Source organism: Cotesia typhae, unplaced genomic scaffold (genome assembly GCF_013202065.1).
Source record: "Cotesia typhae breed Kobodo isofemale line unplaced genomic scaffold, CoteBio_Ctyphae contig_4, whole genome shotgun sequence".
In the NCBI taxonomy this organism is placed as follows: domain Eukaryota; kingdom Metazoa; phylum Arthropoda; class Insecta; order Hymenoptera; family Braconidae; genus Cotesia; species Cotesia typhae.
The window spans coordinates 1870561-1883775 of NW_027423748.1; the positions used below are offsets into that span (position 1 = coordinate 1870561).

Consider the following 13215-nt stretch of genomic DNA (forward strand, 5'->3'; position numbering starts at 1 on the left):
ACAAAAAACACTTTTTACTCATTGTTAAAATCACAATTTACATTATTTAGCACGTATTGTCACTAATAAATGATTTTCGACTATACACGAGCATGCGCACTCGGATACATTCAACGGTCAGGTAGCTTGCAGCTGCTATGTTGTGTCCTGTTCTACCACACGGACTTCGGACGCTCTACTTTCTCTCTCGCACCTGTCAGATGGCTAAAACTCGAAAAGTTTTTAGCTAGGCAACAGTGCTTTAAGTATGATTTTTTGCAGGCAAGTCTATATGACTAATTTTGTAATAAAATAATCTAAAATTTGATATAACTTTCGATAAGTTAGCAGAACGATGGAGTCACCTATATTGACTTACCTGTTCACATCGGCTTGCCAGGTAACTATACACAAAAATGAGTACCCTTGTGGAAATAATTCTCTGAAAAAACTCTTGAAAAGTCTTTATAACTCTGAATAAGACTTTTCGAAAGTCTTCACATCCCTAACTAAGTAAAGGAAAGACTTAATAAGTCTTCAAAACTCTGCAATACTCTTCAAAAGTCAAATTTTCCCTGCAATTTCGGAATTTCTCAAAGAGTTATTAAGACTTGATAAGACTTGTTCAGTTTTACAGGAAAAGAAGAAAATATTTCTTTTCAAAAAAATTACTTATCAGAATTAAATAAAACTATAAAAAAGAATTAATGCATGTTTTAAAAAATTTTTTTAAATAATATTTTCATCACGAATAATACTTTGATGGGCATCGAATCACTCATAGTTGAGCAAGTCAAAACATCAACAGCAAATGAAGTGCACTTGATGTTGGAAACAGATACTACTCAAAGAGTAAATCCAATCGGTATTTAATTTGGACTATCAAATATTAAAGTCAACTTTCTAGGTAGGAAAGAATTTTCTATCCACACGCTATCTGCTGGAATTAATTGATACCTAACATATTTTAGTTTACGAATTTACAGTTAGAATCTTTGAGTGTTCTTAGTTTCTAATAGGTGGCATGTGGTTAGAAAATTCTTTCCTACCTAGAAAGTTGACTTTAATATTTGATAGTCCAAATTAAATACCAATTGGATTTACTCTTTGAGTAATATCTGTTTCCAACAGCAAGTGCACTTCATTTGCTGTTGATGTTTTGACTTGCTCAACTATGAGTGATTCGATGCCCATCAAAGTATTTTCGTGATGAAAATATTATTTAAAAAAAATTTTTTTAAAACATGCATTAATTCTTTTTTATAGTTTTATTTAATTCTGATAAGTAATTTTTTTGAAAAGAAATATTTTCTTCTTTTCCTGTAAAACTGAACAAGTCTTATCAAGTCTTAATAACTCTTTGAGAAATTCCGAAATTGCAGGGAAAATTTGACTTTTGAAGAGTATTGCAGAGTTTTGAAGACTTATTAAGTCTTTCCTTCACTTAGTTAGGGATGTGAAGAATTTCGAAAAGTCTTATTCAGAGTTATAAAGACTTGTCAAGAGTTTTTTCAGAGAATTATTTCCACAAGGGTAGGCAAGCCTACTGAGGCATATTCTGTGTGTTAAAAACTAACAGTGAAATAAAATTCATTTGGTTATCAAAAGAATGAAAGTGATGAAAAAGAATCGATTAAAGTTAATTTAATTAAAGAGAGTATCCTCCTCGCCCTCCCCCCTACAGTCCCAAAATACCCCCCCCCTCCAGGGTGACTAGCCGTCTGCCCTAGGGGCCCTAAACTATACCCTGAGAGCGAGTGAAGAGTATCCTCTTCGCCCTCACCTACATGGCTTTTGGATTATCTACCGTACCTCAGCGGAAGGCCTCGGCACGGGGACACAACTTTCATCCGGTTGGTCTACGATACTTACCTAGGTCTTGGTCAGACTCCAGATAGAGTATCATTCTCTAGAATTACTTAGTGAAAAGTATTCAGCCAAGTAATTCTCCCGAGAAAGAATTGCTTGATCAAAATTATTTTCAGAACTGAACTTAACATATTTTTGAACTATCTCTGCGAACGAGAAATCTTCGCCCTCTATCGAGGCTTGAGCAAGCTTATCGATCGTCGAAAATTTCTAAATTTTTATTTTCCATACAATAATTCAGTCGAAACACTCATAATTATTTTCTATTTTAATCTTCATTCCTTCATTATCTATCTATTCCGAGCGCCGAATTCTAGGTATTTAATCTTTAGAATAATTTCTTTTCCATACTAAATTTCACTCGGGACTTAGATAAATTTTCATTCTTTTAATTTCTTTTACGATTATTTTCTTTTGCTCAATAAACTCGCTTGGCTTCAAAATAATTTCTCACACTCATAAAAATTTTAAATTAATCTCACCTTCAATAACAATAATCTAATAATATTATCTAAATAATACAATAGTGAAAATTAATAATTAATTTTCATAATAATCATAATTATTATTTTTATTAAATTTTAAGTGATTAATAAAAATAACAATAACTTCTAATACCCTAATTAAATACCCATGTCACAAGCTTAGTTAATTTAAGTTAACTGGGTAAGCTGATGGTTAGCTAATTAGCTAACCCGGATAACCCTTTTAACCAGTTAAAATGTATAGGCTTATAATTTTCCTTTCCCACGCTGGAATCAATGTGTTAATTCTCTCGGGTGAATGAATAATATTAGTTGGTAAATTTTCATGCAAAATAAATTAATATCCACTAGATGGAGGCATGCCACGTGATAAAGGAATAAAACAATACTAAAATTTTCTTGGATCTTTCACAATGGCTGTGTTTCTCTACTTAGGAAGTAATCAATTTGGTAGTTTTCCAATTACAGCACTAGAGCGCATAGTGTTATGTCCTGCGAGGTTACTAGATTTGCTGATGATTACACCTCGTGGACAAGTGGGTTGTTTATTGTCACGCGGGATTTTATTTTATAATTTAATATGAAATATACTAAAAAATTACTGATTGAGATTGTGTGGCAAGGTATGATTTTAAATGATAACAGTTCAATTGAACTTTATGTTGATGTTTATTTAGAAATCGGAGAGATGCACTGAATAGTTACAGCTCTTGGGGAGAAGTGAAGTCACATAGTCTCAACTCTGACTGCTCAGTTTCGCGTTCCCCCACTATGGTTACACGTATACACTTATACTATTGCTAAAACTACCCTTGTACATAGTGCGTAATATACTATCTTACATGTACTTATATAAACTTACTTTTATATAACCCTTATTATTTGCGGCTGCGGCCGGCTGACATATTCATGTATCTGTATTTACCTGGCTTTTAATTCAGCACAACGACCTAGGGAAACCGCAGAAAACCTGGTCGAGGTACAGACAGTAATAATAACATAATATCAGATCGTTGTTAACAATGATTATCCTCATCTATTATTTATTATTTAATTAACATATATTCATTAGAATCAATTAACGTATTATAGTTTTAAAAGGCGTTTAAAGTATTATCTGTTCAATAAATTATATCAGATGCGGAATTTACTTTAATATTTGCTAATCATTCCTAAATTCAATTTAATACCATTTACTATTCAATTATTCTAATACGTAATTAAATTTGTCTAAAACCATTGTGACATTAAATCCATACATATGTACATATATACACATGTTGTAGCATCTAAATACTCATTTATCTATGTTATTTAGTTATTTAAAATAAAGTGAATAAATAAATTATTATTTTATTATTTGTTGTTAAAATCGGTTGTAGTGCCTTGTTTTTTAGAGAACAAGAGATCGTTGAGTTTCCACACGTGTCTTTTATGGCATTTCTTTTAAGGACTTGAAGTTGTCATGTGGCAAGGACATGTTCTGTGTTTACTCAAAGATTTTATGGTTTTTCAGAATCTAACACAATATTCTTTTGTATTATTTTCTTGAGATTGAAGTTTCTCTTTCGAAGACACGTGTGCACTCGACGACCAAACTCAACAATTAAATTAAATATTAAATCCACTAGAAATTCTAAATCCATTTAAAATATAAATACAAATTTAAACCGTAAATGCAACCAATTAACCCATTCAAACTCTGGTTCATCTGACAGGTAGTGTCACCTGCCAGATGCAACCCAAAGCATTATAGTTATTGCGACATAACAATAGTGGCATTGTGCGCAGCATTGAGTGTTCAACAACAGCAACGCTTCGCACTGTTGAAGGCTCACCAAACTTAGCACCCCAAAAATTTTTTTTTTCGAATTTTTTAATTTTCATTCTCACATACCATTAGTTCGTTGTTTGTTCCTTATTGTTCGCCATAAATAATTGTTTGTTCGCTAATTGTTTATTTATAAAAAACTAGCGGCCCGTCCCGGCTTCGCACGGGGGGACTTAAGATTTTTTACATAGTTTTACGTTTTATTTATATTTATTCTCAGTTTTTTTTTTATTTAGGAAGTATTTACCTTTTGAAAACATTTTTCCGGACTTCATTTACTTATTTCATTTATTTAATTAATTATTTTCTTCTTAAATAGGAACCTACCTATTTTGTTGTTGTTTGTTTTGGTTGAGGTAAAAGTTTGTTTTTAAATTGTTATTTTACATTTATTGAAAAATATTTACATCTTTTCATTTTTTTTTGTTTTTCTTTATTGTTTTAAGGTTTTTTTTGTTAAAGTTTTTTGGTTTTTTTAAGGTTTTTTTGTTGTTTTAAGGTTTTTTTGTTAAAGATTTTTTTTTTTTTTGTTAAAGTTCTTTGTTTTATGTGTTTGATCAAATTATCGTAATATTTACATTTTACTTTAAGGCTTCACTGTAAACTATGTTTGCAGTGGTATTTGTAGGTGCTAACAAAACATATTGATTTTTAGGAGATCTTACTCGAGAAAGGGCTACATATAACTGCCCATGAGAAAAGCACTCTTTTCTTAGGTCGACGCCAACAATCGAAAAAGTTTGCCCCTGTGATTTATTTATCGTAAGGGCAAACGATGTCTTCACAGGAAACTGTAACCTTTTAAAGGATATAGGTAAATCCGTCGGAATCATCGGGATTCGCGGTATGTGAGCGAGCTGTCCGGCCGCGGGCCCAGTGATGATTGTTGCTACAATCACATTGTCTCGTAATTCCCTTATCAAAAGTCTTGTGCCATTGCACATATTGGGAGGGCTTAAATTTCTCAAAAGCATGATAGGAGTACCTCTTTTTAATTTTAGTTCGTGGGGTGGCAAGCCGGCAGGGTTGAGGGAATTTAAAAATTCTTGTGGGTAGTGTACTGCATCTTCGATGTTGCACACAGTGTCAATAGATTTGTAACATTTGAAATCACCTGGTACTTTTTCCATAATCATTCTGTTTATATCATTTACGGAATCGTTTCTTGGCGACACTATCGCCCTCGAACAGAGCCAATTGAAATTTCGTTCTGTGAGATTTTCAATGTCGGGATAGATTGTGTCTATAAGAACATCTAGACTGTTAACAGTTTGAGCCAATTCATTGTCCAACGATACTTGGGAGCTATTTGCAACTGGCGATGGTAGTTTTCCATCTCCAAGTTGAAGTATTTTTTGTGAGAAATTTCCATTGTTGTCGTTACTTAAATGTGCTCTCATATTTGTGCGCAAATTTAGAGTTTTAATTGATTGCCACAAAGGTGATGATTTGAGGCACGCTTTAATAACGTCGGCGCGTGTACCTTTAGTTATAACCGGTAGTGTTTGGCGAAAGTCTCCAGCCAACACAAAGGTTACGCCTTCCATCACATTGCCTGAGTTCCTGAGGTCTTTTAATGTGCGGTTCACAGCTTCCACGTGAGCTCTATGGCTCATGGTACACTCATCCCAAATAATCAGTGAAGTGTCCTGTAAGAGCTTCCCAAGTGGACCATTTTTGCGGATTGAGCATACTGATTGTTGTTCTAATGACACAGACAACGGTAATTTAAAGGTCGAGTGAGCAGTCTTCCCACCATTTAATAGAGTTGCAGCAATGCCAGAAGACGCGACCGCCAGTGCTTTTCTTCCAGATTGTCGTACTTTGGCTAATATTAAATTGGCAAGAAATGTTTTACCTGTTCCGCCAGGCGCGTCCAAAAAAAATAGTCTACCTTTGTTGTTGATCACACTTTCAATTATAGCATCGAACGCAATTTTTTGATCTGCCACCAACTTGGGTACATTTGAGTTGACATATACTGATAACTCGTTAACATCGTATGTAGAGCTCGGTATGGCATTAACTACATTTTGTAGGGGGCGATTCGGAGAGGGTAACCCAAAGTCTACCAAATTTTTATCGTTCAGTTCTAAAAGTTTATTTTCGATCTGTATCAAGCCTTCATTATAAACATTAAAATCTTGTTGACCTCTTTCTTGGGCTATGTGTCTGATATCTTGACACAAATCGTTTTTAAAAGTGTTCCATAATTTGAGAGGTTCCGAGGGGAAACAAAATAATAGAATCACCACAAACAATTCTCTCAGCTTAAGCGGACATTGGGATATTGAAGCTTCTCTCAAAGTTATTTCCCATTGGTTATCATTTTCCAGCAAACCTCTATCTCGGCAAGCGGCTTGGTAAGTTTCTTTAACAATTCCCTCAACTGTTTTTAAATACTGGAATGATGTTGGGCCACGTACATGATGAAGTAGTATCCTGAGATAAAAACATTCTGACTGTGAAGGATGAATGTTGTACACTCTTCCCAATGCTGCATCTTTTTTATGCCGGGGTGTCCAACTACGTCTTGGCCACGCTTCCTTCTAGAAAATTTATTGTTTGCCCATGTATAGTAATGAGGGACTTCGTGATAGAGTAGTGTTCTAGCAAACCCGTCACTGCTGCACAGGTCAAAAAAGGCAGTGAGTGTCGTTTTAGGTGGATTTTCAACAATATTTTGTATATTTTCCGCTGAGAAGTATACTCGTTGTCCGTTCTCTAAGTGTACCGCTAAGTGTACTACGGTAGGGTGTCTGTCATGTATAGGAAACTCTAACAATCTCCACACTGCTTCAGATGTACTGATGTATCGGCCGTTTAAATATTTTTCAACTTCGTCATGAGCATTTCTGACACTGAAAGTGGCTTGATCCGATCCTTTATTAATGTACTTACATATGTACTTAATTGCTTGTACGGAATGACAATATTCAACGTTTATGTGAGCGTTGAAAGATCGGCACAATATTGGGCAACATGGAACGATCCATCTGTTGTCAATGTTGACTGTTCTTCCTCGCACATTCAAGGTAGCGACCTGCCCTCCGTTGTCGATGTCACGTCGTCGATAAACGGGATATCCGTCCTCACCGGTCTCGGTTTGAGTTACAAAACGTCGTGGGTATTTTTTTGAACAAATGCCATTTTTCATGCACGGCGAAGTCAAATTTTCTTCCCCACATGGTCCATGTACCATATTTTTTGTGACTATTTCGAACAACTCTGGATCTTCATCTTTATTAGGTAGCTCGGCAACTATTATGCCATCAATTTCATCGGGCTGTATTTTTGTGTCCAGCCAAAATAACATATGACAATGCGGCAATCCTCTTTTTTGCCACTCTACAGTTACCATAAAACATTTAACCGTCCCAAAAATCGCGTCTTTTGTGATTATGTTTATAATTTTTTTCATTTTTAAGTGAAACACTCGAGCAATGATGTCATGCCGATCGAAAGATCGCTGACCGGGAAAAAGTTCTTGCTTTATTTCTTCCCATTCCGGATTACACGTAAAAGTTATAAAAAGGTCAGGCCTTCCATAATTGCGCACATATGTCATAGCATCTTGCGTCTTTTCGTGGAGATACCTCGGTGACCCGGTAAATGACGACGGCAAAATGACATGCTGACCTAAATTGGCGGCATTTACACCTGCGTCTTGGTTTAAAGCATCCCTCAAATGAATATAGTTATCCGCTCTTAGCTTTTGTTGGTTTCGGGAAATAAAATTTAACCTCTCTGAAATCATCTTCGCCATCATATCAACACAATACTGATTAAACAAATCTTTGTAATAATGCAGTGTGTTAAAACAGTTCGTCCTAATCATTAAACGGTAGGCATAATATTGCATACATGACACTGTCTTATTTCGTAATGCATTCTGCTGAGGAATATTCACATAATATCCGTCGTCTCCTGTTACATATATAAGTGGATATTGTAACGGATCGTAAGCGCGGTGCAATTCCGACACTCGTTTTAGTTGTCCGTCTCTACCATGCAGCACAATATCCCTGGGTCTTTTGTCTTCGTTGACCAACAGAACGGCCACTTCATTTATGGAAGGAGCGTTATATCTGCCTTGGTGTTCTGTCTGAGGTGTGCGATCGGAGTGAATGATTAGTTTTAAACTTTCCGGGTTGTTAAGTTCGATACTATGCTTGAAACTTCGTACGTATATATTGTGGCTATTTAATACGGTCTGTAATTCGTTAATCAAATCAATTTTTAGCGTAGGGGCCATGTTTGCTCGCAAAGATAGTTGGTCAGCTTCTGAAATAAAATATATTTGCAGAAATTGAGGGTTTTGTCCTGCTGGTGGTAAGAGGCTACCTATAAGATGGTAGACTTGTCCTTCTACCTTGAAGGTGGGCATAAAATTTCCCTCTCTAATTTCTTTTGCCCCAAACGAAGTCATCTGAAAAAGACTATTGTATCTACGCGCATTGTTCAAAAAATGCGCAGAAAGTGTGTGATTATTAGTCAATAGGCTTTTTATTGGTTCTGGTGGCTCTGTTATATTAGGAAGAATAACTTTTCCAGACGCGCAACACATACCGTTCGCTTCATCATTCCATTTTTTTGCACAACATCGCGGGCAAACCTTATTCATTGCTCCGATTTGGATGCTGTTTTGATGAGCATAATCAATTTGTGGATCGTAACTGAATGCCGATCTATTGCTATGAGCTAAAACTCTATTACGCGTCCTAATTGTTAAAGAATGTTGTCTTTCTCTCTGTGCAATAAGTCGCTGCGAGCATTCGGCGCTAGATTCCCTGGCACGTGTTTGCGAGTTCCTAACTCTATTTTCTGCAAGACGCTGCGAGCGTTCAGCACTCGATTGTCGTTCGTGTAGTTGTGATGATCGGGTATTTTGTGCAATTAGTCGCTGCGAGCGTTCGGCGCTAGATTCCCTGGCACGCGTTTGCGAGTTCCTAACCCTATTTTCTGCAAGGCGCTGCGAACGTTCAGCACTCGATTGTCGTTCGTGTAGTTGTGATGATCGGGTATTTTGTGCTGAAAGACGAAGCGCATGTTCGGCGCTTGATTCCCTTCCACGTGATTGTGACATTCTGTCACTATTTTGAGCAAGGCGGTGCAAGCGTTCGGCGCTAGATTCGCTTGCACGTGATTGCGACGCATACGCTCTCTGATTTGCGAGACGATCAAAATTTTCAGAAACTGATTCTTCATCACGTCGTATTTTTGCTAATCTCGCTTGAGAGCAATTTTTAGATAGTTGAGACCTTTTTTTCTTGGCATATTGATGAATTTTTTTTTATTAGATAAAAATAAGAATAGAAATTAGGATAGAGAATAAGAATAGAATTTAGGATAAATACTTACTATGGAAAATAAGGGTATAAGTAAGAATATAATTTAGGATATTATAGCAGTAAAGCCTGAATGAACAATTTATAATTAGTTCTGAAAAGAACTTTTTTACTCGAACAAAAAATGCAAAAGAACTTTTTTACTCGAACAAAAAATGCAAGTTAAATAGTCTACAAAATGTTTAAGATCGGTTACGTGACACGTCTGCTGCGTAGGGAGCCGACCGCGCGAATGAGCCGCGCGGCTACCTATCTCACTGATCTGACCTCCCCTTCCCCGCACCGCTGCGTTGCCCGGCTGGCTAGTCACTTCACGCCGCGCGCCGCCCCGGGCCTTTTTTATGTATTTTTGAAATAGCAGGTAAGTACTTACCTAATAGGTATCTTTTGGATGAATTAATAGTCATAAGGTAATCGATTGAACAATTCAAAAGTTATCTAGAGCAAACTTTTATAAGGATTGAACCATTCATTAAAACGATTGTTATGGGTAAACTATAAAAGGTAGACATATGCTCTCGCAGACTTTTTTAAAAAGAATGTTAAGATGAACAATTCATCCATAGAGCATTTTTGTATAACTTTAACTATATGCCCAGCGCACGCCACGGAAGGCCTCAGAAACGACACTTTTCCTCCGTTTTTAAAACATTTTTGGTTACTGCTCCACAACTATAGGACCTAGCGTGATATTATATAGCCTATGTTACTTCTGAATAATGCAGCTTTCTAATGGTGAAAAAATTATTGGAATCGGTCCAGTAGTTTTTGAGTTTATTCATTACAAACATACAAAAATACAAAAATACAAATCTTTCCTCTTTATAATATTAGTATAGAAGTATAGAAGACATACATATAATACATTAGTCCATATATGATTACATATATTTTATATAAAAATTTATATATAATCATATATAAATATATATGGTTAGGCAAATTCATTTTTTCCCGGGTACTGCGATATATGTAAGCAAAATGTATTATTAATTTAGTATTGATTTATAAATAATAATAATGGCAAAATAAAATAAAATATAATTTAGCTCTTCATCTGTAATAATTAATAAAAAAAATTCAGATACTTATATTTATGTTAAAATCATTAAAGAACATAAAATCAACAATTATTAATAAAATTATAATTTACATTTGATTATATATAATTATGTATACATAGCTTTACGTTTAATTATATATATATATATATATATATATATATATATATATATATATATATATATATATATAGTCCTATATAAATTAGATCTGATTAGATATAATCATTTATAGATTTATATATAATCACATATAGCTCTAGATTATTCAGGTCTAATCAGATCTAATTATATATAGATTTATATATAATCATATATAGCCCTAGATAACTCAGGTCTAATCAGATCTAATTATATATAGATTTATATATAATCATATATAGCCCTAGATAACTCAGGTCTAATCAGATCTAATTATATATAGATTTATATATAATCATATATAGCTCTAGATAACTCAGGTCTAATCAGATCTAATTATATATAAATTTATATATAATCATGTATGGACCTAGATAACTCAGGTCTAATCAGATCTAATTATATATAGACTTATATATAATCATATATAGACCTATATAAGTCAGATCTAATCAGATCTAATCATATATAGACTTATATAAAACATACATATAATACATTAGTCCATATATGATTATATATATTTTATATAAAAATTTATATATAATAATATATAATTATATATATTTAATATATAATCATATATAAATATATATGGTTAGGCAAATTCATTTTTTCCCGGGTAATATAAGACTTCCACAAATATTCTCAAAGAGATCTTTTTTCTGAGTTCAAAAAAAAAAGTGCTTACAGAAGTTAGAATTAGGAAGTCTTTTTGAGTTCAAAAATAAGATGTCTTGCAGAAATCCGAATTAAGAGCTCTTTACGACTTCAAATAAAAGAGTACTTATAGTAGTCAGAATTGACAGCTCTTTCTGATTTCATACAGAAAATTTGCAGAATATTATTATTATAAATTAATAAATATTATTTATTCATGCTATAAATTTATTAATATTAATTGTTAAATTATTATTGTTGTTATGTAATACTCATAATAATTATAATAATATTGATTTTCAGTCATTTTGTGACTTAATTTAAGTAATTTTTTATCATTTAGTCGCCATCCTTTCGTCCACGAAGTCAGTATTTTTTTTGATACTCCTTGACAAACAAGATGCATGTAATCCACTGGAAATTGAGACACCATACCAACATCAATATCTTCAAAATCTGATTTTCCTAAATGATGATCTTCATTTAAACGATTTATAAAATTCGAGTCAGTGCGTAATGGTGCATCCATATCAAAAAATAACATTCGATGGTCACTATATTCTCCTTCTTGAATGCACTTACCGCAACCATAAAAACCACTATGACCTTTTGTGTAGGTTACAAAAGCTCTCGCTGGTGAATCAAATAACAGCCCTTATAATTACTTTAAATTTATGACTATCATACTCGAAACCTTCCTCTCTCAGATTTTTGTACTCATTAATGAAATCTTTAAGAAATTCATTACAGTCATTTGGTTTGTTCAGTCCATGGTATATACCAATAACGAATGGTACAGAGACTTTTGGAAAAATTTCTCCCAGTATAGGATACAGTTGTCGTTTTGAACTCTTCGATATTGGCAAACCATCAATGTGTATACTAATCTGGATAATATCTGTAATCTGTTTTATATCGACAATTTTTAATTGATCAATTAATCCTTTTTTCAGTCCATAGTGGAAATATTCTCCTGGTGCAACCTCACGAATAGTAGTATCTGTAGGAGTATCAATTAAGGTACGACTGTCATTTGGAAGACTTTTTAACTCTTCTATTGACTCCACATTTCTAATAATTTTTAGTAAAGCACTTGATCCAGCTTGAGTAATGTTAAATTCGCATTTCCATTGAGCTAATTGTTTGGTTAAAGGAATTGGTACTTCGATATCACAATTATTATTATTATTATAAGTGATAGAAGTTGTAGTAGTTGTTGCTGTTACTGTTGATGTTGTTTTTGTTGTTGTACAATGAGAGTTATCATTATTATCTGTGTAAGTCTTTAAAGAGATATCGGTTACGGTATTATCTAAATGAATTGACTGTAAACTGAAATCATCACTGTCATAATTATTGTCGTTGTTCATTACACTGTTATTAATAACTGGATCATTATCAAACGAAGTATCAACCGATGCTTTTGCACATGCAGTCTCCAAAATTGCCTGCTCACAGCGTTTTTTCAATCTTCGATTTTTCTGACTCTTAGACAGTTCACTGAATCTTTTTCTTTCAGACATCTTGAGAAAAAAATATTTTAAATTAAAAAGAATCATAATTTATATTTATTTTTGGATAAATGTATACGTTACCTTTAAAATCGAATGATTTCTCAAATTTATCACTGATAAAAACATGAAATATCATACACAGTCAAATATTAATTAGCTAAGAATATGCACTTACATTATTTTTAGAACTTTTAATTTACAAATTACGAAATCACTGGTTATAAATAATTAATTGATTTCACTAAATTAAAGTTTTGAAATTCGACGCTGAATGTAAACAGAAAACGTACCATACACTTATAGGTTATATTAAAACAGAGATAAAAA

The 13215-nt window shown here is 33.5% G+C and overlaps 1 protein-coding gene across 1 annotated transcript; it reads right to left on the bottom strand.

Annotated features, from left to right (window-relative positions):
• Nucleotides 1–4745: 4745 nt before the first annotated feature.
• On the bottom strand, nt 4746–12897 carry LOC141527593 (uncharacterized). Its single transcript, XM_074243161.1, has 4 exons — nt 12123–12897; nt 11772–12007; nt 6755–9433; nt 4746–6713 (listed from the first exon to the last, which is right to left on the bottom strand). The coding sequence occupies exons 1-4, from the start codon at nt 12895–12897 to the stop codon at nt 4746–4748; spliced, it is 5658 nt and encodes a 1885-aa protein (XP_074099262.1).
• Nucleotides 12898–13215: the final 318 nt, after the last annotated feature.

What these genes read in the sequence shown, in the direction of transcription:
- LOC141527593 (XM_074243161.1), bottom strand. Translation starts at nt 12,897, where the DNA reads ATGTCTGAAAGAAAAAGATTCAGTGAACTGTCTAAGAGTCAGAAAAAT. An exon ending in ACTGAACAAACCAAATGACT is followed by an intron (nt 12,008 to 12,122) that starts GTAATGAATTTC and finishes TTGATTCACCAG; the next exon opens with CGAGAGCTTTTGTAACCTAC. An exon ending in GAACACTACTCTATCACGAA is followed by an intron (nt 6,714 to 6,754) that starts GTCCCTCATTAC and finishes TAAATTTTCTAG; the next exon opens with AAGGAAGCGTGGCCAAGACG.